Source organism: Amphibalanus amphitrite, unplaced genomic scaffold (assembly GCF_019059575.1).
Source record: "Amphibalanus amphitrite isolate SeventyFive unplaced genomic scaffold, NRLGWU_Aamphi_draft 000398F_arrow, whole genome shotgun sequence".
NCBI classification, from domain to species: Eukaryota; Metazoa; Arthropoda; class Thecostraca; order Balanomorpha; family Balanidae; genus Amphibalanus; species Amphibalanus amphitrite.
This window is the reverse complement of record NW_024881892.1, coordinates 159,603-186,933: the sequence shown is the minus strand read 5'-3', so window position 1 is coordinate 186,933 and position 27,331 is coordinate 159,603. Positions and strand designations below refer to the sequence as shown.

The 27,331-nt window shown below is 48.5% G+C and overlaps 1 protein-coding gene across 1 annotated transcript in view; it reads left to right on the top strand.

Annotated features, from left to right (window-relative positions):
- The window catches only part of LOC122390503 (myocyte-specific enhancer factor 2B-like), a 48,213-nt gene extending 25,210 nt beyond the window's left edge, over positions 1-23,003 (top strand). Inside the window, exons 4-9 of the mRNA XM_043383515.1 lie at positions 6,609-6,755; positions 11,551-11,728; positions 12,159-12,286; positions 17,372-17,616; positions 19,598-19,797; positions 20,411-23,003. Coding sequence (XP_043239450.1) covers positions 6,609-6,755; positions 11,551-11,728; positions 12,159-12,286; positions 17,372-17,616; positions 19,598-19,797; positions 20,411-20,538 — 1,026 coding nt within the window. The 3' untranslated portion in view covers positions 20,539-23,003. The remainder of the gene's footprint in view (positions 1-6,608; positions 6,756-11,550; positions 11,729-12,158; positions 12,287-17,371; positions 17,617-19,597; positions 19,798-20,410) is intronic.
- The last annotated feature ends 4,328 nt before the right edge of the window (positions 23,004-27,331 follow it).

Below are 27,331 nucleotides of genomic sequence, written 5' to 3'. Positions count from 1 at the left end.
TGACAGGTTCCCGAACGTCCCAGTCACAAAATGATGGTGATATCATGGGCGGCTAAACCCAAAACTGGCCGTTTTGGCACTGTGGTGGCAACTGCGCGCCAGTACCGGTCCATACGGTGGTGCCAAAGTGTCGCCTCTGCACAGTGGTGCACTGATGTGCGCAGTGCACTCAGCAGCATCCGGCACGGTTTGGTTGATATGTTTGTTAAAACAGATACACGTACCGGGAAAATCTTAATTTATCTTTCCACAAATATCAGCAACATGAACGGATAGAAGCCTTTTCCGTCAAGCAATCCGATTAAAGCGTTCGTATGAAAACTGCAGTCCACGTTCTCGCCCACCGCTTTAATAATCTTGTACCCACCCACGAGGTCGAGTTTGCCAATAAAACCAATTAGCTGACATGTCCCATGCCGCTTTTGGCTTTTGTTTGTTTGTTTGTTTTGTTGGGTTAGGCCCTTTCGGTCCAATGAGACCATTTCAGAGCCAGGAGGATGATAGGATATAAGGGAAGACATTGGTCTGGACAGGCACCCTAGTGAGTCGCCGGGGCTGAGCCCGTCCAGAGGACAGGCCACCCAGCCCCAAGGCACTCACTGCACCCGGCTACGGGGTGCGCTCCCTCGGGAGCAGCGGTGCCGCTCCAAGGGAGCAGCCCGCATGAGATAAAGTTGCCTGTCTAGCCCGGAGGGGGTTGCGGCGTGGCCGGAGGAGAAGGATTTCAGTATCCTGAGGATAGAAGCACGGAACGGTGATTTTTGCTTTCCCAACGTAACTTTTTTAAAAGCTCAGCTGCGGCACTAAGTGGTGAGTATTATATTCAGCAAGATGCAACAATAAAAAGTGTCGACTATGCTAAGTTTTCATTGCAGTTCTCACTTTCAGCTCAGTGGACGTTAAAATACTCCAAGGATAGAATGTGTCATGCATGCGACATATCTTCATAGCCTCATTGACTGATTCATGAGAAACTTGAAACCAATAAGGGCCAATTCCATGTTTTATGCCGGTCATTAAATCAGGAATTGGAATGCCGTTAAGGCAAATATTCAATTATAAAGTATGTACTGGCAGGGTCGAGCCGGATTCAATGCAGGCCACCATGCATTCGAAATGCTTGGACATACGATCGTAAGATATAAACATGCTTTTTATCTTTGGAACCAATATGCCGAAACGAGGATATATATCCGAGGATGCTGAGATCGCAAGAACGAACCTGCGATCGGATGCGCCTGGACGGTGGTACAAAACCTCACGAGTTGTGCAGCCACGGGCCTTCGATGGATAACCCGATCTGCGCGACCTTCTGTTTCTCTCCGCAACACCGCCCGGTGCTCGGCGCTCGTCGGGCGGCCGGCCGCGGCAGCCCCTGAGGCTGACCTATCACCCCTGTTCAGCTGAGCCCGTGTCAGACTGTCGGCCTTGCCGGCGGTCGTCGTCGGGCCGTCGTCGGCCCCCCCCCCGGCCCTCCCCGCCCCTCCCCACGCGCGAATCACGTGCCCCCGCGCCGCGCAGCACCGTGCGGATGGCGACCACCGACCAGTTACGGCAGAGACCCGTTGCAGTCGAGCGGGCTGAGCCTGCACAGAGCGGTCAGCTGCACTGTCGGCTATACAGTCGGAATTGCGTCACAGGTCGACAGCTCGGCCACCAGGGAGCGCGTGAGCGCAGACCGAACCGGGATAAGTCTGCAAAACGTGAAATGGAGTCGACGGCCGGCCCGGCATAACACATCTGCAGTGATAGGATGGTCACTGGTCAAACAATTGGAGTACTAATGCCGGGCGTTTTCAAAATATGAGTAATTTACCGTGTATAGCAGCTGCCTTGACTAAGAACAATCAGCAAAACAAATTGTTTTGTTGAATGTTCTTAACAATCTGCTAGCAATTGGGAAAAACTTTAACACTTAGCAGGGAAACAAATGAACCATAGATAATTACTGAATATTTAGAACTCAACATCGGACCACGTACGCCACCAAAGCATCAAATACTGCGCCAGTGAGCGTTAGTGGGGGCATTTCGACACCGAATTCCTGCAGCGACTGGGCAGCTGGTTATCCCTCCAACCAGAAATAGTTGGGTTAAATCTCTAACTGAGACCGATTCAACGCACCTAAAAAAGTTACTTTTTGTAGGATATTGAAAGATACATGTACATAATATATATATATATATATATATATATATATATATATATATATATATATATATATACAAGTTTCTATATATATATATATATATATATATATATATATATATATATATATATATATATATATATATATATATATATATATATATACAGACAGACAGACAGACAGACAGACAGACAGACAGCCAGACAGACAGACAGACAGACAGACAGACAGACAGACAGACAGACAGACAGACAGACGGACAGTCGGACAGACGGACAGACGGACGGACGGACGGACGGACGGACGGACGGACGGACGGACGGACGGACGGACGGACGGACCCGATGACATGAAGTGCTGTGCAGCGGTTAGAACAGGAACCGGATCAGAGTCGCCGGCTTTCGCCGTCACTCGGATGCCATTATGAGCGGAGGGTGTTACTCTCGGTAATGGCGGTCGCCACAGCTCCCTGCTATGATTCATGACAACCGGTGCTAGCGCCCGGCTACTGCCCGGTAAGTAGCAAAATTAGGGAAATTAGCAAAATTGCATGTGTGCGGAATATGAAATGCCTCAGACGGCCTCCCATAATTTCTGGGTAATATTTAACATCAGCAATTACAACGCGGAGCTGTTTTTAACGTTACGAAAACACGATGGTAAATTCAGCAGCCAAAGTCGGCATTGACACTGGGCTGAAAAGCGAACGCAAGATCATATTCTTTTCCTCAATCAGCAAACGTTGGTTTACCTGTTGTGTTGCTAGAATTGTCCTTACATAACTGAAACCTCCGTACACGCAAACCAATTAATATCTATATTAAGTCCGGCGGTCAACAGACCAGTGCTGTTAGGAGGTAACTGACAAGTCACGGGTGGCTGTAAAAGCCAAAAGGAAACTTGGTATGCCACATCGAACATGGATGCACATGATCCAGGAGCTAGATTATGCATTGTAAGTACAATCATTACTTTGTTTAATAATGTATCTAGATTGGCAGTTGCAATTGAAACTATGAAAAAAACGCCGAGCCTGTCGTGTTCAATGTCCGCGCAGAATGCACAATACACGCGGCCTCAAGGAGGTCGTAGCAATTGGGCGCAGGGGACGCTGCTTTTATAGATGCCTTGGACGTTAGGGATCCGACATTGTCCGGCGTCAGGGTATCGATTCAAATATCTTAATGTGACACAGTTTCTTCATTTATGTTTCAAACATCTTATATGGCAAACTGAACAGATTTTGTTGATGCCGCACGTGATCGACCTGGTTCAAGCGGTCCATTCGACGATATATGGCCTGTGAGTGTGACTTGTGCGTGCTGAGCAGCAATGAATGGATTCTTTTGAGAAGGTTTTAGTATTGACAGTAGACAGTGACACGGTGATAATATGACAGCAGTTATCAAAGCAGTTGGTACTTCAGCAGCTAAATTAATCCCTACTACACTGCATTGTATTTCATTTTGCAAATCATAACGCAACATAGCGAAATTTCACATCACACATCAATTTCACATCACAGAACATAACCCGGCACCGCCTGGGCTATTTTCGTACCCACGACAGCCTGGGGGGTCGGATCCGACCCCCCTGTTATCTCGAGAACCAATGGTCGAGATGGTCGTATCGAGCCCCACGGGGCGGCGTTCGAAAGGTCTCTACGAGACCTTCCCAAAGCACTCTTAAGATTTTAAGATTGAGGTCAACTTTCGGGTCAAGGTCAGGTCAAAAGGTCAAATTCTGGGGTTTTGCATGATTAGGCTTACGGACAGCGGGATCGATAGCTGCTGCTCGAAACTCACCAAAAATGACCTCAAAGACCTATTGAAGGTACCATGTGCGTATAGGGGTCATACTAAGTACGGGTCAAGGTCAGGTCAGGTCACGAAAAGTCACGCTTTTCGCTTTCTGCTACATGGGCGTGCGACACATGTTTTATGGCTTATTTTTCACAACGAATCCGATGGTAATGTTTATATGTAATCCCCAGGTCACTGTGCTGGTGATAAGAGTGCATTGAAAGCATAAAAATCGTTTATACCATACATAACTAAACGAGGGCTAAGAAAAAGTCAATTTTTCAACTTTTTATTTTTGACATGAAAATGCACTTTTCTAGACGAGCTTTGTCCCAGGAATCTAGTGGTGCCATTTGTTTTTACATTCGGTGTTCAGAAGTGTCTCTAATTCACGAAAATGCTTATGACGTCACCATGCCCTATGCATGTTGGAGCTATTTTTTACAATTTGGGGGTCAAAATTCAAGTCAGAAAGCTGAAATTTGGGACATCTAATGTTCTAATAGAGCTCTATACCATATATTCCGGTTTTTGGATTTTGGAAGTTCTCAATTTTATTAGCTGTTTTCCAAAAAATACAGTTTTTTGAAGTTTTAGGGGTGAAACACGCATTTTATGGAACATCCGAGATAGCCATTTTGAAGAACTCGTTGAGCTGCGTCTACTCACGTTATTAATTTGCAATTTGCTTTAAACCTTGATTTTTGGCGATTTTTCAAACATTGACCACTTTACATCACTAAAATCGATATATCTAAAAAAATTGGAAAATTTTCTTAAAAATTACACAGGAGACGTCAAATTGATGGGGGAGAAGGTATGCCAAGTTTCAAGTTGATAGCGTAAGCGGTTCATGAGTTATTCGAGAAAAACGGAGGGGGGGGGGTCGGATCCGACCCCCTCCCAGGCGGTCGCGGGATAAGCATATGTTCTGAACTTATGTGATGGGAAAGGCAAGTCTCGTCAAAACCTCATCACAAAACTCATCACGAAGTATCTCATCAGAGACACCTAGAGGTAGTTTACGCACTGCGTAGTTATATCCTTATTCCTTTATATAGACAAAAATAAGTGACATGAAGCTGGGCTAGTGGAGTACCCGCAAAGGTAGGCATTTAAGACTTGTTGATTCTTCGTGCAATGCCATTGCACCAGCGAATGACATGTTTTGTCAACATATAAGTACGCTATGACACCGATGCCGGTAAAAGATAGTTCGGTTCTTCACCTTTGCTTATTTCTGAATTATGTTAGGGCCCCCATGCCATTTTATGCGGCCATCACATTGATTGGCTAATAACATTTATCACCCAGATGACAGACAGGACCTCCTTCGGCACATGCCATTAGAACCAACCGCCTGGTGCCTGTTTGACAATAAGCTTAGCCGTTTGGCCATCAGTACCACCTACCATTCGCCGGTAATGCCAGATGAAATATGAACACAACATCCAGCAATAAATAAAATACCTACCACGGCGATGGACCAGCTTGTGAGTTGATTCTGTCGGTTCTAGGAACATTCGGCTGACGTTGCTGACATTTACGTGCCGTTTTCGTGGTGACGTGGCTGCCGAAATGGTGACTGTTGTCGATCGTGTATCGTTGACAACTTCAGACATATTCATATTTGAAATTAAACGTATTGTGCGAGTATGCTGTGTTCAATAACACTCAAAAATGAAAATATGAAATTGTTTTTTTTTTTCTTATTAGTAGCCGGTCGCTTCGCTGAAGCTGGAGACGGCTCTCAATTCAATACCTATACGCCATTTCCACTGCACTCTACAGGTCATATCTGTATTCTGAATTATTCTATTTAATTTTCAAGTCCGCAAATAACTTCATGGATTGTATATGCTCTTTTCAACTATGAATAAACATTGACTGCCTCAGCAGCCTGTCATCAATCATTCAACATTTTCTCCTCACTGACCCGAACGACTTGCTCTATTTTAAGTAGAGCCAGTGCATGGCATCGGCTCTGTCTGTAAAAACATGCGGCTGTCATCGGAAGCCGTCTCGCATATGGTAACAGCGAGCGCCGACCAAAGGTCGTTGGGCTCCGCCCACGCCTGTCCGACCTCCGGGCCCTGCCTCACACGGCGCTGCATGCAGCTGACAAGCACGACCTGACAAGGACCGGGCCGGGGCCGTTTGACACAGCCACCGGCCGCTGCCAATGGGGCCCTTGTTGGCAGACGGGATGGCAGCACCACTGCCGGCCGTTATATAACTGAGTGGAAAAGTTGATGCCTACTGTTAATGCTAGATGCTGGATGGGATCGCAACCGTTGAATCGGGATCTAGTGTCACGCACTCTCTAATTAGCTATATGTATTGTTTGGTAGAATTAAAAAAAAAACATTATGCGTCCAATACCGAATCTCTTCGCAGATGCTGGATGCCAAAATAATGATCAACGAGGAGCCTTGCAACACAAGTCAATTGGACTGACCAGCGTTTTCGTAGATTTCCGAATTTTGAAAACATTTTCTCTCATGAAAACATTTTTTGATCAGTTTTTCTTCCTCATGGATTAGGTACCGATTTTTTTCTTTTATTGTGGAAGTTTGAAACCTTCTGTCGCTTGTGACATTTCCGAGAGTCTTCACCTGCATTGTATTCTTTAACCTCTCTCTGACGTTTGTCGGCAGGCGCTGAGCAAGAAGGAGCACAAGAACGACGGTCTGGCGGGCGCCGACAGTCCGGAGCCGGAGGACTTTCCGGCTCCGGTGCAGCAGGAGCCGCCAGCGGCCAAGTACAACCACTACCAGCGCCTGATGCACCCCGGCCTCAACAGGGTGAGATCACGGGGGACGCAGTTGGTGGAAACTGGGCTTTATTGGTGAACTAACTTCCTACGCCTGATGCGTCCCGACCTCAACAGTGTAAGAGCGAGGGGACACAGTCAGTGGGAACCTAGCTTTATTGGGTGGTGAACGGACCTTGACAGGCTGGAAAAATCAGTTAGCTGAAGTCTCAGAAGTTGGTAGAGATGCAATGAGATGTAGGGGATGCATCTGTACTGATTCCCTACATTCCTCATTTGTACTTCTGGAAAGTCATTTCAGCACGAGCCTGCTGCATTCGGAGTTATAAATAGTCAGATTAGCTGACCTATACCATCTCGCTGGGGGAGGCCGTACAAATATACACACAGTGGGGCTGTTGAGCGCACGGCTGATGGAGTCGGCTCTGTGGGAACGCCTGCAGCTGACGAGCTGTCCGACTGTCCAGACTGAATGTGACTGATATTACGACTGGATGCAACTGATACCACGACTGAATGTGACTGATGCTGCGACTGAGTGCGACTGATAAGTCGAACTCTGATGTTCATTCCGGCGGCCAATATACCTCTCGACGGTCGACGAGTGATGCAAGAGCTCTCTCCCCGCGCTCTGCGCGAGAGAGGACGGATGAAACATGGCCTGAGATCATGCAAATCGAAGTGGGACTCCATGATCGTTAGGAGAGCTAGTACAGCAACTCTGCTGCGCATTGCACAGGTCGTGAGTGAAGGAAACTCACTCCACCGTCGGTCACTGTTCAAGCCGAATTGCGTGGGAGTGTTTGTCCCGTTCCAAGGGAGCGTGATTTACGAGTGGCAGATAGTGATCACGCTTGCGACTTGACTGGATGCTTAGACCAGCTACAGCGATTATCCGCAATCGCGATCCTAGTTAGTTCTTTGCGTCACTTTTTTCATTGATGAGCCCAACTTGTTTCGCCTTATTATCGATGACATCACTGTGATTGGTCATCACTTGGTGAGACCAGCTAACGGAATTCACACCGAGTGAAGATAACAATGGTACTGCGCAGATATGCTGCGCAGTCTCTGGACACCTAGCACCTGTTATCTTTTGAGGATTCACCTGCACGTGCAGGCGGGCGTTTTGAACCCAGATGCGGGTTCCGGCGGTGACGTTCAGACTCGGCTGAGGCTGCTGTGCCATTTGGTGCTCGAACAGGTAATAGACGCGGAACAGGCTCCGTGACAATTACTCTGGTGTTACTGACTTTAGGAGAGATGACATTTTTTGAGGCATTTTATATTTTATTTAAACTTTATCATTATCCTTTTGATGCTCGTAAATGTCTAACAAAACATCCCTTTCATTTCATTTGCAATCACACCTTTTCCCGAAGCCATATCAATGCTACCTTGCACGGAAAAATGCCACTCGACACATCAAACCCACTCGAACGCCTATATCACAATGGAAGTCTCGTCAGCATTACAATCTCACAACGCTCTGTGAGATACAGTCCCCCAGCCTTCACTAGCTCAGCATCACAACACGGGTACGGCCGCGAGTCGCGACAGTTCCTCGCCACTCAGCTCATGTGTCTCTCGATACGCGACCTGATTGCGTCGCTGGCGACGCGGGCGCCTGACGCCACTATCTTCCCCTTTCTGCTCACTGCGGTCCCACTCAGCATCCGCCAGCGGGGAGGGCTCGCGGAGGTGGCCGTCACTGCGGATATGGCACCTCCGGCCGCCGGTGACTTCCCCGTGACGCATGTGTCACCACAGACGTGACGGTGACGTGTGCCGCGCTGCCGGTGACGCGTCCAGCTGCGGAGACGCCTGCCGCTGATGGAGAGGCTAATCTGAGATGGTCTCAGATCAGTGGTCTGAGGTCGTCACTGCTGATTGGACGGAGTGAAGATGGTGATAAAAGGGCGAATTAGAGACTGGCATTGGTATGGGGGCGCAGCTTGATTGAACGTATCACACACACAAGTTTGTTCCTTTTTCTAGAAGTCCTTTTGGATTTTAAGCTTGGCTGTGAAATCAACTTCGGGGGGGGGGGGAGGAAGGGTTGACTAAAAAAATCCATTAACTTGAAAGGAAGTCAGCACAGACGAACAGATTGCTTCTTCTGATCAGACTAACATGACATTACGAATAAACAAGTCGATTAGACGCTGCATATGTTTGTGTCTAATGTAAAATAAACAAGAATTACCCAGTCATGTCTGGGCCGGACGGAACTTTGTCTTTGCCCTGCTGGTTGTCTTGACCTGACTGTCCTAAACAAAGCCAGGGCTGTTCAGGTCGGAGCTTTTGGACTATTAATATATCAATGCACAATTGGATATGCAACAGAACAGGAAATTGGGATATTCGTATTACATCAATTGCATGACGTAATTCATACGCAAGTAATAAACTTGACGGCAGTCAACTAAAGTTATGTTTTGACGGTAGTTATCAATTCAGCAAGCAGTTCGCAGCGGATGCCCAGCATAGAACTGTCGAAGTGGAAGCTTTCAGTTGAAATTTAGACATCTTGTATTCAAATGACATTTTTAGGTAATTAACGTATGCTGTTCTTTTATTAAGACAACGCAGTTGTTCAACACTAGATATTGTTGATGTTCTCTTTAAACACATTAATTATCAATGCTTCCTCGATATACCTATGACCATTACATCAGGTACGAGTTAGGAACGAGTTTAACCATGAAGGCTCTTGTAAACCATAAATAAGTGAACGTTGCTATCGAAATAGACGTATAGGTAGGTACCGGCGTGTGCATTCAACGTTATAAGTCTTCTAAAGCCTGAAAATAGAACAACATTCCTGCTTCAGACTTTCATTTGCTTTTGCTGGTGAGAGTTGATATAGGTACTGATAAATAACAAGCAAAAACGCAAGGCTGCCCCAGAATGGTCGTTGTCACAACAGTTACCTATCAGGACATGCCATGCAACAACTTATGTCTGCATTCTTTTTCATAGCGACACGGGTATATCGTGAGTACCTATACCAATATGCTATTTTCAGATTTGTAGGGTTAGGTTGGTGCCTTTTACGACGAATACACACACTCAGTAGGTAGGTACTGGTATGCCTACATAATGCGGGGAGTACTTTTTTAATCTATGCCCATTGCCCGGTCATGAGAGTTCTTACCCAGGCGCTCATCCTCGCGTGGAGCCCAATTGAAGCCGTCAGAGACCCTCTATCGCTCTCTACCTGTATGTACCCCATCCCCCGGACTGACCAGCTCGGCTGTGACGTCATCGGCCGCCCGAGCTGGGTTAATCTGCGCAGCAGCTGCTGACTGCTCGTGATGACGTCATAAGTCACCATATTGACGTCGTACTACATTGTCGGACAATGCGGCAGCATGCATCAGTGTCCACCGCACATGCTTACTGCGTCACTGCGGTCGTTTGACGTGCCTGATTGGCAGCTGTTTGGTGGATGACGTCAAATGGGCCGTGTCTTGACGCTGATTGGTGGCCACCGCTCATCCTATGACGTCACATTAGTGGAACGCCTGCAGCCTGGCGACCTTGGGTGCCATGAGCGGGCTCGTCGTGCGCCCGGCCGGCCCGAGGCCTGCCCGTCTGCCCAGAGCGTCTGCCTCCAGTCTCCCACTGATGAGCCTGGGCGAGGCGTGCCACACGGCTGGAGATCAGTTTGTTTATGTTTCTATCGGTGGCTAAACTTCTGGTATAGGGCTGTGGGGTATTTGTAGAGTCTGATACTAGGTCTGGCAGTCTGGCTGATTTAGGATAACAACCAGATGGAGCGGACGAATGCGGGATATCATTGCTGCTCTATCTTGTGTAGGAGCTGGTAGGTCTGCCGAGACCGTATCGTGTCCGTATGGTGCGGTCAGGAAATCCCGAAGAGCGCCGAAAGTTCACAGGAATCATATCAGGTCATATCAGTCATAGCAGTGGGCGCAAACAAGATCATGATTATAGATAGTCGTTACCTATGGTTCGTGACATTGAAAAGGCGGCAAATCATTGTATGGTCGGTTGTTGGTACGTAACGTGCAATGATAACGAGACCGTCTACTCCAACATTCACAATCTGACTTTACGCCCTAAGAGAAACATGCCTATCCGTACAGCGCATTTAACCGTCCATCACTTGCACTGACGTGGATGATAGTCTAGAAATGAGAAGGATGAATGGAATATATCTCCTCCTCCCTGTGACTTATCTAACCGTATTCCCCCGTTCTTCAGAAGAAGGACAGCCCGGCAGGAGGACACCCATTACCGAGTTACCCCTCTGACCTTATAATGTCCCCCTGTTCCTCAGACGGAGGACAGCCCGGCAGGAGGACACCCATTACCGAGTTATCCCCCTGACCTTATAATGTCCCCGTTCCTCAGACGGAGGACAGCCCGGCCGGAGGACACCCATTACCGAGTTATCCCTCTGACCTTATGTTCCCTGTTCCTCAGACGGAGGACAGCCCGGCGGGAGGACACCCATTACCGAGTTATCCCTCTGACCTTATAATGCCCCCTGTTCCTCAGACGGAGGACAGCCCGGCGGGAGGACACCCATTACCGAGTTATCCCTCTGACCTTATAATGCCCCCTGTTCCTCAGACGGAGGACAGCCCGGCGGGAGGACACCCATTACCGAGTTATCCCTCTGACCTTATAATGCCCCCTGTTCCTCAGACGGAGGACAGCCCGGCGGGAGGACACCCATTACCGAGTTATCCCTCTGACCTTATAATGCCCCCTGTTCCTCAGACGGAGGACAGCCCGGCCGGAGGACACCTTACCGAGTTACCCCTCTGACCTTATAATATCCCCCTGTTCCTCAGACGGAGGACAGCCCTGCAGGAGGCTATCCGTCCGCGGAGGACGGCGGACAGTACCAGTCCCCGGAGAACGGGCACGGCTCTCTGCTGCAGGCGGCCTCTCCTCCACTGCAGCAGCACTCGCTCAGTCCCCGTCAGATGCAGCACCACGCAGTCAGCCCTCGGCCCGGGTCATCACAGGGTGAGTGGTGGGGACAGGGACTGCAGCTGCCGTCCGGGCTGAGCTCTTAGACTGGAGAGTAGTTGGACCCCGGCCCGGGTCGTCACAGGGTGGGGACAGGGACTGCCGCTGCCGTCCGGGCTCAGCTCTTAGGCTGGAGAGTAGTTGGGCCCCGGCCCGGGTCGTCACAGGGTGATTAGTTCGAGACTGCGGTCTGTAGATACCGTCTGGGCTCAACTCTTATGGCTGGAGAGTAGTTGGACTCTTTTCACATGGTTGCTGAGGATTTTTTTTGCAGCTCTGAAATTGTTGGTGCTTAAAAGTTAAAAATAATGTTACTAAATCCGCGAATACAACTTTTATCTGGATCTCATCACGTGGTGTCTCTTATCACATTAATCAGACGCTGTCCGTCCCGATCTCCTGGCCTGACTGCCGCGTCCGTCCGCAGGTCTGCTCAGCTCTCCAGTACCGTACCCGTCCACCTCCACTCCGCCGGAGCCTCCAGTGAGCTCCAACGGCTCGCAGCTGAAGGCCGCCCTCGCCGGAGCCAGGCAGACCTCACCCGTGGACGTCGCAGTACGTATTAGCCGCTGAAGTGCAGCTACGGTGGCCGTAAACGGATTCTTTAGTGTCTCGCTGGCCGATGTTATAGCTCTACGTTAGTATGGTCTTGAAATATTTCAGGCATACCTACCTTGGGAAGTGTTTGCAATTGTGAGTTTTCATGGGCTTATGCGCGAGTTTTTTATATTGAGCAGCAACTGTGGGTACGGATGCGTGAGTTGCGTACTGGGCCTCGTTTCATAAAGCGAGTACGTAACTTACGCCGGTTTTTGGTCTTGTATTGCAAGTGCATGTGAAGCGATACATTTATTTCCCCTTCTCCATTCGTTCTTCCATGCACCATAAATAGATTCAACGATTCAAATTAACGTCATCGCTTCACATGCACTTGCAATACAAGACCAAGAGCCGCCGAAAGTTACGGACTCGCTTTATGAAACGAGGCCCTGGTTTCATCAGCAAACGAAGGCGTGATTTTGGTACAAGTACTGGTATATGCAGAGGAATGCCGGCTAACCAGCTTTAAACCGGATTCACATGAGACGGAAATAAAAATGAACAGGTGTAGCATTCGACTTAAATCTGGATTACATCTGCAAATCTCTCAAAATCATGCTATGCTTTGTTGAATCGCGTCTGGCGTACTGTTTATGCTGTGAAACCCTGTAAACCAGACACAAGCTCAGACGAACAGGCATGTGGTAAGATTGGGAGTACCTACAAACGAGTTTCTTAACTTGAGCAATTTTCCACAAAGTTAAAACGTTGTTGTTGGGATGTTTCTATTACCAGGAATTATGTATAGCGATTCAACGTTGGCCGGCGACTGCTTTCCTTGACTTGATCTTGGAAGTTGAGTGCGAAGTTGTTAAAATGGTTCGCTAGTTTTCATGCTTCAGATACTGGTGCTTGTTCATACATTTTCTAGCTTACATTCGATATTTTTCGCAATAATATTTACATTATTTCGATGTATATTGACGAGCGATTCAGTGCTGTCAAGCAGTCATGAAATTAATGTAATAGAAATGGAACATCAACATTGAGCTACGTCAGAACAGTTATTAAATATAGGCTAGCCACTATTTCCTCAACACGTCACGCTCTACATACTCGAGGGCAGCGCTTTTCGAGGAGCGCTGTGGCCCGAAGGTTTGAACTTTGAATTGTGAAAAACGCCCGCCCGCCGCAAAACGCAAACACCGCAAAACGCACGCCCGAAACGCCAACGCAAAGGTCGCAAAAAATAAACAAACGCCCGCCGCAAATCGCAAATAAAAAAACGCAAAAACGCCGCAAAACAATAAAACCGCCCGCATCGCACGCCCGCTAACCGCCAACCAAAACGCCTGAAAATCGCCCGCCCGCCGCCCAAAAAAAAAGCACCGCAAAAAAAAACGAAAAAGCGGCCGCCAACCGCAAACAAATTTAACACCGCAAATGACGCAAAAAAAAGAAAACCGCCCGCATCGCCCGCCCGCCCGCCCGCCGCCAAAGACAAACACCGCAAAAAACACAAAACGCCCGCCCGCCGCAAAACGTAAACACCGCAAAACGTGTAAAACGCACGCCCGGAAAGCCAACGCAAACGGCAAAAAAATCACCCGACCGCCGCAAACCACACAGAAAAAAAAACGCCGAAACGCCGAAAAAATAAAACCGCCCGCACCGCACCGACGCTAACTGCTAACCGAAAACGACTAAAAGTCGCCCACCAGCCGCCAAACGCAAACACCGCAAATAAGCGCCCGGCCGCAGCAAGATAATAATTTATCAGCGGCTGGCATACCGCTAGGCTGGTCATTTTCACAAATCAAAAAGATATCTGCAAAAATCTCCTAGATGAAAGCGCCCGATTAAAAACGGATGGCACGTGCGTGTTCCTCGCCCCCAACTTCCTTCAGGTCAATCGTCATTTGGGTCATCTAACGCATTGACGTATCTGCAAAAATCTCCTAGATGAAAGCGCCCGATTAAAAAACGGATGGCACGTGCGTGTTCCTCGCCCCCAACTTCCTTCAGGTCAATCGTCATTTGGGTCATCTAACGCATTGACGACCGGCTGGGTGGAATGAACATTGCGCCAAGAAACGTAAGTATATTGTCAAAAAGAATCCCCAGAATGGTGGATCCCAAAAGTTTGAAACTACCACTTTGGCCCACTGGACGACACCTTAAACAGTTGCCGACCGGATGACACCCATTGTTTGGTCACCCACGCCATAGTATGCATCATGGGTGCGCCGAAATGACCAAAAGTCCCAATTTCCGGTGTGCAGGGTCATTTTCAACGGCACGTGGCACGTGGTTCTGGACTTTTCCGGCCACTTTGCGACATACCCATGGGTAGTGCACCGAATGGTGGTTGATCTGCATGTAAGAAAATGGGGGGTCGTTTGGATCGTTTTCGAGCAATCTGCCGTGGAACGCATTTTTTCATTTTGCCCATTGGCTTAAAGGTAGTGTGCCAGCTTTCTTGGACCGTATGGAGTTAATGGCCCAGATAAGGAGAACCGGATTTTTAGAACTTATCCATACCTTCAAAACTCATGGAAACGTCTTAAATTCTTCAAATTTTGAGTACCCCAGTGCGAAATTCGCCCCGACGGGTTGTCGGTCGTACCCCAACCACATTTCACACCACTATGAACAATAAATGCACACACTGAAATCGCTATTACCGATATGCTCATCCAATCAAGTTTCGACAAACCCGTTCATCATCAGCTCCTGCGGTTTCGAACACGCCTGTTACGTGGTGCGGTAGACCACGCCCAAAGCCAGGGCCCCGGTAACGTGAGGTAGCCGAGTCAGGGCAACGTGCGCTGACCCAAGCCGGAGCCGCGCGTCCTCCCGGTGTCATGTGATAGCCCGGGGCTGCCCGCAGGGATGCGGTAGACCGCGCCCAAAGCTGCGGCCCCGGCTTGGGTCAGCGCACGCTGCCCCGACTCGGCTACCTCACGTTACCGGGGCCCTGGCTTTGGGCGCGGCTTCTGCTCATACTTTGTGGTGTGGTGGTGGTGCGTCGGGCTGCGCGCTCTGACTTCGGCCAAGAAAAATGCGTCAGCTGGTCATTGTCATTTCTGCCACTTGCGTGTGGTGAAATGGGGTCATAACTTATAAGACGGCTTTTTCATATCAATTTTTTTACATAAAATCATATTTCAAACCATAAATAATGTTCGACAGCCAAATAAAAGAAACAATACCAATACGGGCTTACAGTTTAAGGCTCGACATTGTGTTGTCTACGATTAGACAGCTGATAACTCATTCCCGTACGTCGTATGGTCGTAACACTATAATGACCTTTGCTTATTGTCACAAGTGCGCCGCATTCGCGATTGTTGCCCGACGCCTGTTTGCAGGTGAGCCCACTACAGTTGTTATACCGGGTGGCCCAGAAAAAACGTTCCGAACTTTGGAGGCCTATATATCAAATACAAGTACAAATAACGATCCAAAATTTTCATCAAGTTTGCGTCATTTCTTTGTGCATTGGTATGCCAAATTATAACACTATACCATCATTTTCAAGCTGGCAATCTTGAGTTGAATTAAGCAAGACGTTTTTGCTTTTTTTGCCGATGTCAAACGATAGTGATGATTGGGTTAGATGTCCCATGTTATAAAAAAAGAATAAAAAATAGAGAACGTGAATGAAACCAACACTTATTTTCTTATTTTAAATATTTTTATCTCACTTATGTGCCACATATTCAAATACTGAGCCAAAATGGTGCTCATGGATGCCATTCGTTTCAACACCAAATCATGTTTCGAGCAGGAGTGGCACGGTGCATGGATTACTGCTGATTACCCTCCTTTCAGTAGATCAAACAGTAAATCGACCGGATAAGGAAAACAAACTAAAGCAGATTGGTTCCTGTGCCAGAAGACCACAGAATAGCTTATGAAAAACAACATTGCCAGCAGATGAAAAAAAAACCTGGTTGAAAAGCTACCTTTTCCCAGGAATGTCAGCCAGGAAAGCATTTGAGCCACAACATGGTTAGAAAACTGGAAACTTCTTCCCGATGCCGCTGGCACAGAGCCATCGTGGTTGCCTGAGGGAATGTGTCATCCTGAGACCCGAACCATCAATGAGACTAGCTGCCAGTAGAATTCATGGCTCTAGTCCGCAGTGCCGCGGGGTGAAAGTGACCCGTTCACTCACATCTTTTAGCAAACATCGGAGCAAAAAAGTAATTTTTACATGGCATGATTGAAACACGAACCATTTGAAAAGTAATTTACCGAACACCATGAAAATCACACCATTTACTGAAAATGTGTGCCGCATTGACTATTCGAAGTTTCAATGTTGTATCTTTATCACTTTCTGAGATATATTGATTTAAAGTTGGGAACGTTTTTTCTGGGCCACCCGGTACATATCTAAAAACCGATAAACTTTTAGGCGAAAAAGGCACTATTCCAGGCCCATTTTTGATTTTTTTTTTTGCGATATTAGGTAAAAACAGAAGCTTCTTATCCTAGGAAAAATAAAATGGGAAATCTTTCAAAGGTGGCACACTACCTTTAACACGGGAATTTTCAAAGTCACGTGGCACGTGCACCAGATGGTCCGCGGAGGGGAGACCCATACCAGAACGTAGATCACCTGGCCCACTAGAAATCCTGAAAAAATCAGAATTTTTGGAGCAGCCGTTCAGAGGCGGATCCAGCTCAGAGGTTTGGGGGGGGGCAAACCATAAAAATTTATCGATTCTTTCCATGCATCGCCCATAGGCGTAATGTTAAAATCATGCCGTTTGGGGGGGGGGGCAAATGCCCATTTTGCCCCCCCCCCCTGGATCCGCCACTGCAGCCGTTTTCAAGAGCATCAAGTTGTACTGATCTCAGGCAGCTTTTGCCAAATTGTCAGGGAACTCAGATTTGTTTTTCAATAGAAAAACACAATTCTAAAGAATAGTGTTTTAACTATTGACAACAAACCTTCGGTTATGATCGCTTTCAGTATGTGATGTAAGACGGGATACATTTTCAGCTATTGGTAGAGTAGAATTTATGCAACTCGTCGCAGCTGTATCCGCTGCCACTCTCGCTGAATCCGCGCCTGTCTGTGCTCCCCAGGTGTCTCGCGGTGGAGGTGGCGGCGGACCGCTCTCTGCCGAGTACGGCGGGTACCCTCCGGTGTGCGGTGCCTCCACCGGCGGCGGGCAGGAGTTCGGCGGCCAGGAGCTGCAGCCGGGCGGCCTGTCTGTGCCGGCCGGCTGGCGCACCGGGCCGCCGGGCCTGCAGCAGGTCCACCCGTCCCATCAGAACCACCACAGCCAGCAGAGCCATCAGAACCAGCAGCAGCACATGCACCACCACAGGTGAGCAGAGCGCGCCCCACCGGTCCCACTAAACCCAACAATCCCACCAGTCCCATCAGAGCCAGCAGGGACACCAACACTATCACATTCACCACCACAGGTGAGCGCGTCCCACCAGTCCCATCCGTCCCACCAGGCCCACCAGGCCCAGGACTGTCCCACCTGTCCCACCAAAGCTAGCAGTCCCACCATTATGCTACCGCAGGTCCATTGAGACTCAGCAGCAACAGGACCACCAAAGATGAGCGCGTGCCCTCGTCCCCTTTATTCGCATCCGTTCCATCGCCGCAGCCACCCCATCGGTCCAAATAGCCTTACTTTTCCCACGGACATTATCCTCGTTAGTCGCACATGCGCCATTGTTGACAGAAGGGTGTGAGTGATAGGATAGGTATACCGCATTCCTTGACCTATCATGTTTAACAAAACTAAACATGACTAAATGGTCTCCGTTACTTGTCCACCCTGCACTCATTAATTAGTTATTTACCGCCTTCCCTATCTAGCGTCATCCTGGAAAAGTATAAACTAGTATATCGTGAGGCATCGTAATCAGCAAAGATAAGGGAAACTCGTGTCGCTCGGCTTTTCCCTGTCATAGCGCAGGGGAACCAGGAATCCGGCAGTGGAACCAAAAATAGAACCACAACTGACAGGTGGATAAAGGCAGTCGCCTTTAACCTGCTCCAGGCCGGACGAAAATAGTGCTCAGGCTGCACTGTACCCTACCGACCCGCGGTTACTGTTATATCCCCGAAGTTCTGTCCCGCTGAATAAACCTCTCTTCTCGGAATACGATGATGAACGAGGGAAAATGCGCAGTTAGCCTCGCCATTGCAGGATATCTCTCAGTTGAGTGTTGTTTGGTCACTTCAGGATCCTTGACGCGGCCCAGAGTAGGTTTGCCTAACCCGTGTGCTGCTGCCAATCCTATTCGCGCTCTGCGGGGGTTCGGCGTCCTCTTATCATTGTCTCGGACGAGGTGTTATCGGGGAAGCACTCCGAGCGCCACCATGGGCGCCGGTCACGTGGTCGCCTGTATCGGCGCCCGTACCGGTCACGTGATCGGATGTGGTGTGCCTGTGTGTCGTTCAGTGTGGTCGCTATTGACTCCTGACGATCGTTCAAATGGCCGATAACATGAGGCGCCTGTCATGGACACCGCAACACAACTGACGCAACGCTGCAGAACAGACACCGGGGCAGCGCTGCAGTGTGATGGGACTATTTGTGTTATAGCTGTTTGGGTGCTACCTATTTTTACGGGGAAAACTGATTTACTTATTTAACGTGTTTAAGCTGGGCTATAACGGGATGGGTGATATCTCTTTTGGTTATATAACATGTTGAAGACGTCGTGTTTGGGCTATATCTGGGCTGGCACGGCGAGACGGTTACCGTGCCCAGGTGTAGCATGTCACTAACTCTGTGATCAGTAACTGTTCGTTCAGTGTGCTGATTTCGTATTCGAGTGTTCGTGTATTAGCGCTGTATCTTGGTGCTGCACTGTATGTACCACCGTATCCTGGCGTTACAGTGTGTCGCTAGTGCCGTGCAGGCGTGCTTCGGTTTGACCTTACATCATATTTGGGTGTTTTCGGTGTGACCTAACCCCTTGTTGTGGTGCTTCAGTGTGTTAAACTCCGTTCTCGGGTGTTTCAATGTGACCTAACGCCGTGTTCTTGTCTTTTAATTATCTTACACTATATCTGTTTCGATGAGCTCACACCGTATCCTGTGTTTGTCACCGTCCTCGGGTGTTTCAGTGTGCTCACACGGTCACACCGTATCCGTGTGTTTTAGTGTGTTTGGCACCGTTCCCGTGTGTTTCAGTGTGCTCACACTGTATCGGTGTGTTTCAGCGCGTTTGTCACCGTTCTCGGGTGTTTCAGTGTGCTCACACGGTCACGCCGTATCTGTGTGTTTCAGTGTGTTTGTCAACATTTTGGGGTGTAGCTCACACCGTATCTGTGTGTTTCAGCGTGCTCTCGATGGGCGGCGGGCCGTGCCTGTCACCGTCGCCGGGCGCCGGTGACCGCTCACCGCTGTCGGCGGTGAAGACGGAGCGCTGCTCGCCGCCGTACAGGGAGCGGCTGGACGTGCACGCGGGCCACCCGGGCCTGCGGCTGGCACCGGACGGCCATGGGCTGCAGGCACCGCCCGGCGCCGGCCTCGGACACGGTCAGTAACGGCAGACCAGCCGACACGGCCAGATTAAGGTGTTTTAAACGAGAATTTTTTCAATCCACGGCTGTCAGACTATGGTACTGGGAACTGTTACCGGTTGTGGCGGGTGGTGATGGGAAAAATGACCATCATCCTGCAATTTTTAATAAGATGTGCGAATGTGAGTGACAATCTGATTAGCCACCTACGAGATGGATTAAAATCCGGCTCGCCGACCACTGCACGACTGTAAGGGCCTGCGCACTATTTCACCTGAACTTAACATCAACTGCATTGCGCAGTCCGAAGTCCAATGTAACTTACTTGTGTAGCTAAATTAAACCCGGAACAATGAACTGTTTTTAGAGCATCAAGGAAACGTGTCTCATGAACTGCCTGTTTTAAATTAGTTTACCGTTCATTTCACACTATTGTATCCAGTCGCACCAAGTAGCGCGAGGAAATAAATCCGTTTTTGTCCTAGCTATCGCAACGTTGCCATGGCATAGGTTGTCAGCTCCCTCTTGCAGCGTCGGCTTTGCCACGACTTTCCACCATTTCGTGCAGTAGCAGGTGTGCCCTGTCCCTGCGTTGTGCCCGTCTGACTGTCTGCCCGTGCTGTCCACAGGACCACCGCAGCTGGGCCGCCGTCCGGTGCCAGGCAGTTTCTGTCTGGACTCCACCGACCCTTCTCTGCAGCACGAGTCGGGCCCGCTGCACAAGCGGCCGCGTGTCTCCGAGACATGGGTCACCTAACTGGCGAGATGCATCCGGTAGGGGAGTGCGAGGGATTTCGGCCGGGCTCGGGAGAGTGACCCGGCCCGGCCCGGCTCAGAGAGACAGAGATGACCTGGGGTCGCGCCTCGGTCTGATACGGGTCGGCCAGCGGCTCTGAGCGGCGCCTTAGCTGTGCGGGTGGGCAGGGTGCACCCGACTGATGTGTCTGCCGCCTGTCCCGGCGTCTCCGGGCCGGCCTGCCGCGGGCTCTTCGGGTGCGCTGACCGTGCCGCCGAGGGACCTCACGCCGTCCGTTCCCCCGTTACGATGGCTTCACTGTACAAACTGCTACCTGCTGGAGGGCGGCGACCGAGTCGCGGCGCGCGGCTGGCCGGCCTGTCCCACACCGACACCTCTGCAGCCGAGGGAGGGGGCGCTGCGGCCGGGGATTGTGATGGACTGTGTTCACGTGTTTAGTGTGCTCCCGGTGTTGGCTGGCCTGCGTTGGTGGAGTGTCGCGCTGCGGGTTCACGTCCACTGTTCGAGTGAGCCCATTTAGTGGTGATTCAGAGCGTGTGTTGGGAGCTGCTGACGCGACAGCGCTCAGAGCCACGCTACGCGCGTATCCATGGAAACCTGCATGTCTTGTAGAAACCGAAGGATACTATCCTCGTGTGCTTTTCTGTGTTAATGTGCTTCTCATAAGTGTTTCCACCCGAATTCTGTATGTAGCTGTCTTATCCCTATGTTGTTGGCGAACACTTACCTACGCACAATAGTTTTATGAATTGACAGGATAGTTCCGCTGATTTAAGGTTATGTTGATTGATATGACTGCGTACTTCTTTTGTAGTACGGGGGATGCATTCTTCTTTCCTGTTATCTTTTATTTGTGAAGGTTTCCTCCAAGCGAAGTGTGGATGTACTCTTTCATTGAATCATGCATGCACAATGTACATCGCATGTAAATCTTAAACGCTAATGTCAACGTAAAAGCCTGCATGCCAACACTATTAAAGGAAGATGAAAGTACGGGGCTGTGAACCATACTGGTGTGGTCAGTACTGGAAGATGGAGGATGAATAGCCCGCGCACACCAAGGTTTTGGATCTTTGTTTTGACTGGTGTATTCTGAAGTGGTTTTGAGAAAAATTTTAAACTTTATTTTAGAGGTAATACGAAAAATATTCGTTAGAAATATGGATAGGTAGGTAGTCAACAATCATTTGTCACCTTGGCTGATACATCGTCCACTTTGCTCTGGTAATTTTATGTACTTACGTGCTACACAGCAAGCCTTTTCTTTATTCGTACTTCTTGGCCTTTTGGGTTGAAATTTGCATCAATGATTGCGCTGGACAGCTTTGACGGGCTCTAAACGGTCCAGTGGCTGTGAAAATGTTGAAGGTTACGGGGGAAAATGTTACGGTTAGCAAAGTTCAATATAGAAAACGGGTCAACGCTCCAAGCGCTTCATCAAGTCGTTAATTGCCGTTTCTTTCAGACGTCAACTGATCGATTTACCCTACATCAATTACAGAATCACAAACAATAAACAACACGCGCTTCAATTTTCAAACAGGATTGAAACATTCTGGTTAAATCAACGACATTGCTTGCATTTGCTATATTACCATGTCACAAGATTGCTCACGTTTGCAACCGCTCACTTCTGCTCACAAAATACCGCAGTGTCACCCGAGATGGTTGTTATTGAAACGGGTGAAGACTTCCATGTTACAAATGGCTGATGTACAGCAAGGCCCTCAACTAAAGTAGATATATATTATATAGTTAGAACGCATTGCCCATCGACATGAAAGTTGCAGTTACTACGAAGTCATTTGTTGACGAATGAACCTTGTGTAAAATCATGCGAAGGCCCGTTCCGACAGTGTTGCGGGACAACCTTTTCTCGGGACGATGAAAATGTTAACATTTATATCAGAAAGTGTGGAATGGTCTCACATTATGAAAAACCTGATGTCCAGAGCCCCGGTCCATTATATATATGTTTCTCGGCCCAGTGGTTTGATTTGAACGTCTCAATATGCGATGCTGAAAAATGCCATCGCAATTCGTATATTTTTGCTTTTGATCCTCGAGTGGCATTTGCACTTTATTCAGTTGCTGGTAACCACCGGCCCTTTTCATGAATAAGTAGGTATGCGTAAAAGGAGTCGAGTTATTTGATGGGGAGGGAGTACCTATCGGTTCAATTTTTCAGATTGTATTGATGTTGACGCCTGTATTACCGATGCGTTCACCTTCCATGGGAAGGAAGTTTACACCTCGACGGGACAACTCCTATTCAGAAGCCAAGTGGCAACTGCTCGTGCTAGTTCGGGAGCTCTGCTTGATAGTTTCGCTTCATTCTGTGGCTTCTTTTCAAGTGCTTGATTTCTCGAACGGATGTGACTTTATCTGTAGCCTGGATTCCCGTGCATTTATTTGTTACTGTGCTGTTGCTTTGTTTTTGCAGAAATACAATGTACATGGTGGAATGCATCTTGTGACCGTCTAGTATGACGTTAAGCTATTATTATTTTTTTTGTGTTTGAGTTTCTGGCAAACCAGCACATCACATCAAATTGAGGCTCAGAGTTACTTGGGGGCCCGACCAGGAATACAGTAGTTCCGACGCTTCTGTCTGTAGCGAATTATTTGATTACCACATTACGGTTTAAGCTGGTTTAGCAGCTTACGGACGGCTATTAAACCGTTACCGGTCAATGTTCGCTCTCTAAAACAACAGTATTAGACCAGTCTCAGCTCGTTACACCCGTCTCTGTAGCGATTTCACGCCCCCGCGCCGTTCGAAGCATTATATGTCACGTGTTTCTCGTATGACGTGGGCCTCGGCTCACTGTGCGCCAAATAATTTGAACAAATGAACCGGAACTGCAGGACTGGAGGGGCGGAAGGGGTGCGTTTTGAGCCATCGACCAACCAGGTCACCCCCTTCAGTTGTGCTGTCGAAGGAGGTAATTCACCCTCCCCGTTACCGGCAGGTGGTTGACAAGTGAACTGTTGACAAGTGAACTCTAGACCGCCGCTCCGGCCCCCGTGGCCAATCCTTTAGGTCGGCAGACGTTATCCTGCGCAGGGGGGTCGTCCGGCGGGTGGCATGGGTGGCAGGAGGGGTACCACGTCCGGGGCGCCTGATCACTGAGTGCGCCTCTGCGCGACACGATATACGGTCCCACGGTGTCCGGTCGACCCGCTACTTATCGCTCTGGGGAGAACTGGTGAACCGCAGACCCCCGCCAGGATGTTTTTTCCGCCTCCCCACGGCCCGGTGCGGACCGCCGATGGGGTGATCAGCCGGCCATTGCGCCTCAGCTGCCGTGAAACGGAAGCTGGGGTGTCACAGGGCACATGTAGCCCCGGACGTTCATGTAGTTAAGCCGCATCCACGGTTGTTAGAACTAGATCCAAGATAATTATATGTATTTACTATAGGGGCATGTGTTTCTCTCGGAAGGTTGATCACATAAAACAATGATCTCATTATTACGAGCATTAATGGATTGTCATGCCTATACCCGGACGTTCTAGACGGTTCTCCCCTGACTCCTATTCCTACCTAAATAATAATTATTAATTAAGTACCAATACACCTTTACCTATATACGTTGAACGCATGGAAACGTTTAACTACCCTCAGAAGGTGTGGAAACTCAGGACCCAAATAGCTGACCTCTTGCAGTCATGGGTGACCACTGATCAGTGACAGCTGACCTGACAGCCTGGCAGCCTTGATAGCTGCCACCGCTGCCCCCGCGAGTAGGAGAATCGGTCTGTGCAGGGCGCCACCTGGTGACTGGTTCACTAGCTGCAGTTCCTCTCAGTGGCACCAGTGGTGCTCGCCGCGGTGGGTTCACCAGGGCCTGAGGGTTGGTCGGAGTCGGCGTCTAGCGTCGGATGGGCGTGGCTCCATAACGTCAGCAGGTGAAGGTGGATTATAGGTGGACATCAATAGCACCCGGGTGGATATAAGGACAGGACTATCATGCTTAACACTTGAACATTCAGTGGAATTGGGTAGCTGTAGCAGTTAGCTGAGCCTTTTGTCGAAAGCCAAAGGGCGTCGTATGACAGAAGGGAATATATGGGAAAACAAGGCCATCTATTAGCTGCTGGACCTGTGCTGTGAGACAATTAAATCCTCATCATATGTCTTACCGATTAATTGTTACCGTGCGATGCAGCAAGAAAACGGGTGAGCGTACCTACATCAACAACAGCTTTAATAGTGGTGCCCGTAATGAATGTTTTTGTACCTATATCAAAAGATAGATTACTGCATTGGGTTATCAGACCATTTGATAGGTCAAGCAGATCAACTTTCCTCCATACCCTGACTCCCGTTTATGCGGCGTAGCACATAAACCAATATTTTTCAACCATAGCTCTGTCGCTTGACTCTCTAACCCGAAATAATGCTAATATATGTTAGGTTGGTACCTTTTGTCAGGTTTTTAGGAAATGTTATGCTAGGCAAATTATACATGCATATTTAACCCTATTCCTGGCGGGCTCCGCCGGGACAAGAAACTGGCGGGGGGGGGGGGGGCCGATTCGGCCCCCCCTGAGATCTTGAGAACGAAGCAAGATAGCGACAAGCGGTAAACGGCATCGGATACGCACGGCCAAGATCTACAATTTTTACTGAGGTCATTTTCAGGTCAGGTCAAAGATGACGTCACAGGGGTCGAAAAAGTCAAAATGACGGCACTAGATATGGAGAGAGTTTTTCTCGAATAACTTTCGAATTAGTCAAGATAGGAACAAACTAAGGGCATCATCGTGATCCTCTCGTCAATCCGCATCGAATGATATATATGTTGACCTCGAAAGGTCAAGGTCAAAGGTTGACCTCAGGTCACGTGACCTCGAGGTCATCATGTATATCATTCGATGCGTCTTGACGAGCTGAACACAATGAGACCATCCACGCGTCTGTATCTTGTTCCTGTACGGAGTTATTGGCCAAAAACCTTTGGTGACCTTTGATGACGTCACATGACCTCACAGCTGCCCAACAGCAAAACAGACCTCAAGGTAGTGAAGGTTGATCGTATATGAAGTCATGTATGGTATATGGGGCCATTCCGACCCGTTTTAGTGGTAAAAACAGGGAGTTGATTTTTCCCCCATTGACTTATAATGGGGAGGTCGCGAAATTGACCTGACCTTAGGTCACCGATATCAAAATTCCGAGATATACAAATTGCACATACTGGTACCCTAACTAAACCCTGAAGAGAAGAAATTGATCGGTCAAAAACTCTAGCTCTGGCGTGATTGCAAACTTTTCTGAGGTAGCGTCACCAAACCGCCTCTGGTGACCTGACCTGAGGTCAGATCAACTCAAAATTTTCAGACATGTTGCGTAGAAGCCTTTTAGGAAAAGTCAGAAAATTTGAGCTTCCTAGCTCAACGCGTTTGGGAGATATAACCAAAAAACCTCAGGGGGGGGGCTCCTGAGGCCCCCCCCCGCCAGGAATAGGGTTAAGCTTATGGAATAACGCTAATGGAATGCCATATCTCATATTGTTTTCTCACAGTATTGTTTTTTTTTTGTGTACATAAAGGCTAGCTTCCAATAATGAAATCCGGGCACGTAGTTAAACGCAATTTGTGACATAGTACTTAACAGCTATACGTTCAAATACTGGTTTATATAAATGATCCAGAACCCAGAATACCGCAGTGTATACTATATATGTATATGAAGGACGGCGTGTAAGTACAAGTTTTCATGCATGTCCGACTTACTATGAATGCCAAACCAATTCATTTAGCTGAATTATGCCCTTCTTATACGCTCTGAAACAGCTCAAACCCGCGTGATTCAGCGATACTGTCAGGTTATTATTGGTAGCAGCTAAGCTATAGGTCGAGAATCCGCCCTTCTAACTTTAAATGCCAGCGAAACCTGTCGCCGCATGATGTAAACTGCAATTGAATACATTCGAGTTTTGCGGGTTCCGAACACATATGAACATCGATCGATGTTGTAAGACGGACCCCGAAAAAACTGACACTGATCGATCGACAATCAAAGGACAGAAACGAAATGGTAAGTATAGGACTGCGCTTTCGCAGTTAAGATGCATGTTCATTTATTGCCTAAGCCATCCTAAGCACTCAGTTCAAATTAAAAAATGCCTCCACTTCTACACGTAGTCATACGTTTATTGCGTACCACAATGCGATCAATAACAATTAACAACGTAACAATTTGTTCGTGGCGTGGTCAGTAGCGGAGCGCGCCACAGTCATGTCCAGTGGAACCGGATGTCAGAAAGATGGTAACAACGTAAATCAATACGGGCTTCCACCCAGGTCAAGGCTGGTGGAACCCATGGCAAACGATGGAAATTACCATACAGTCTACATATAAGTCAACCATCAACTTGCATGGCCAACGATGGCTATGAGCCGATTCTGTTCTTTTGTACACAAGGAAAGCTGCATACCATGAATACGCGTTTTTCGGGCTTAGCCTAACCAAATAAAACACCGTTTAATTTACCCTAACGAAACTTAAGCTAACATTTTTGATCGTTTAATTGCAAGTTAGCCTAAATCTGGCTTATGCTGATATGAAGGGAATATGAAGGAGCCGTTGAATCAGAGCCAGAAAACTTCGCCACGGTTATCATGCGACCAGCTGAACTTTCCGCAGATTGGGAGACACTGCTACGGAGTTGAAGAGGCTAGTCCACGGGCGTAATTCTTGTTTCCAATCAAAGGAAGGCGCTATACGGAGTATATCCCAGTGCGTCATTGTCAAGTGACTTACAACACCTTTATCCGGCCAGCT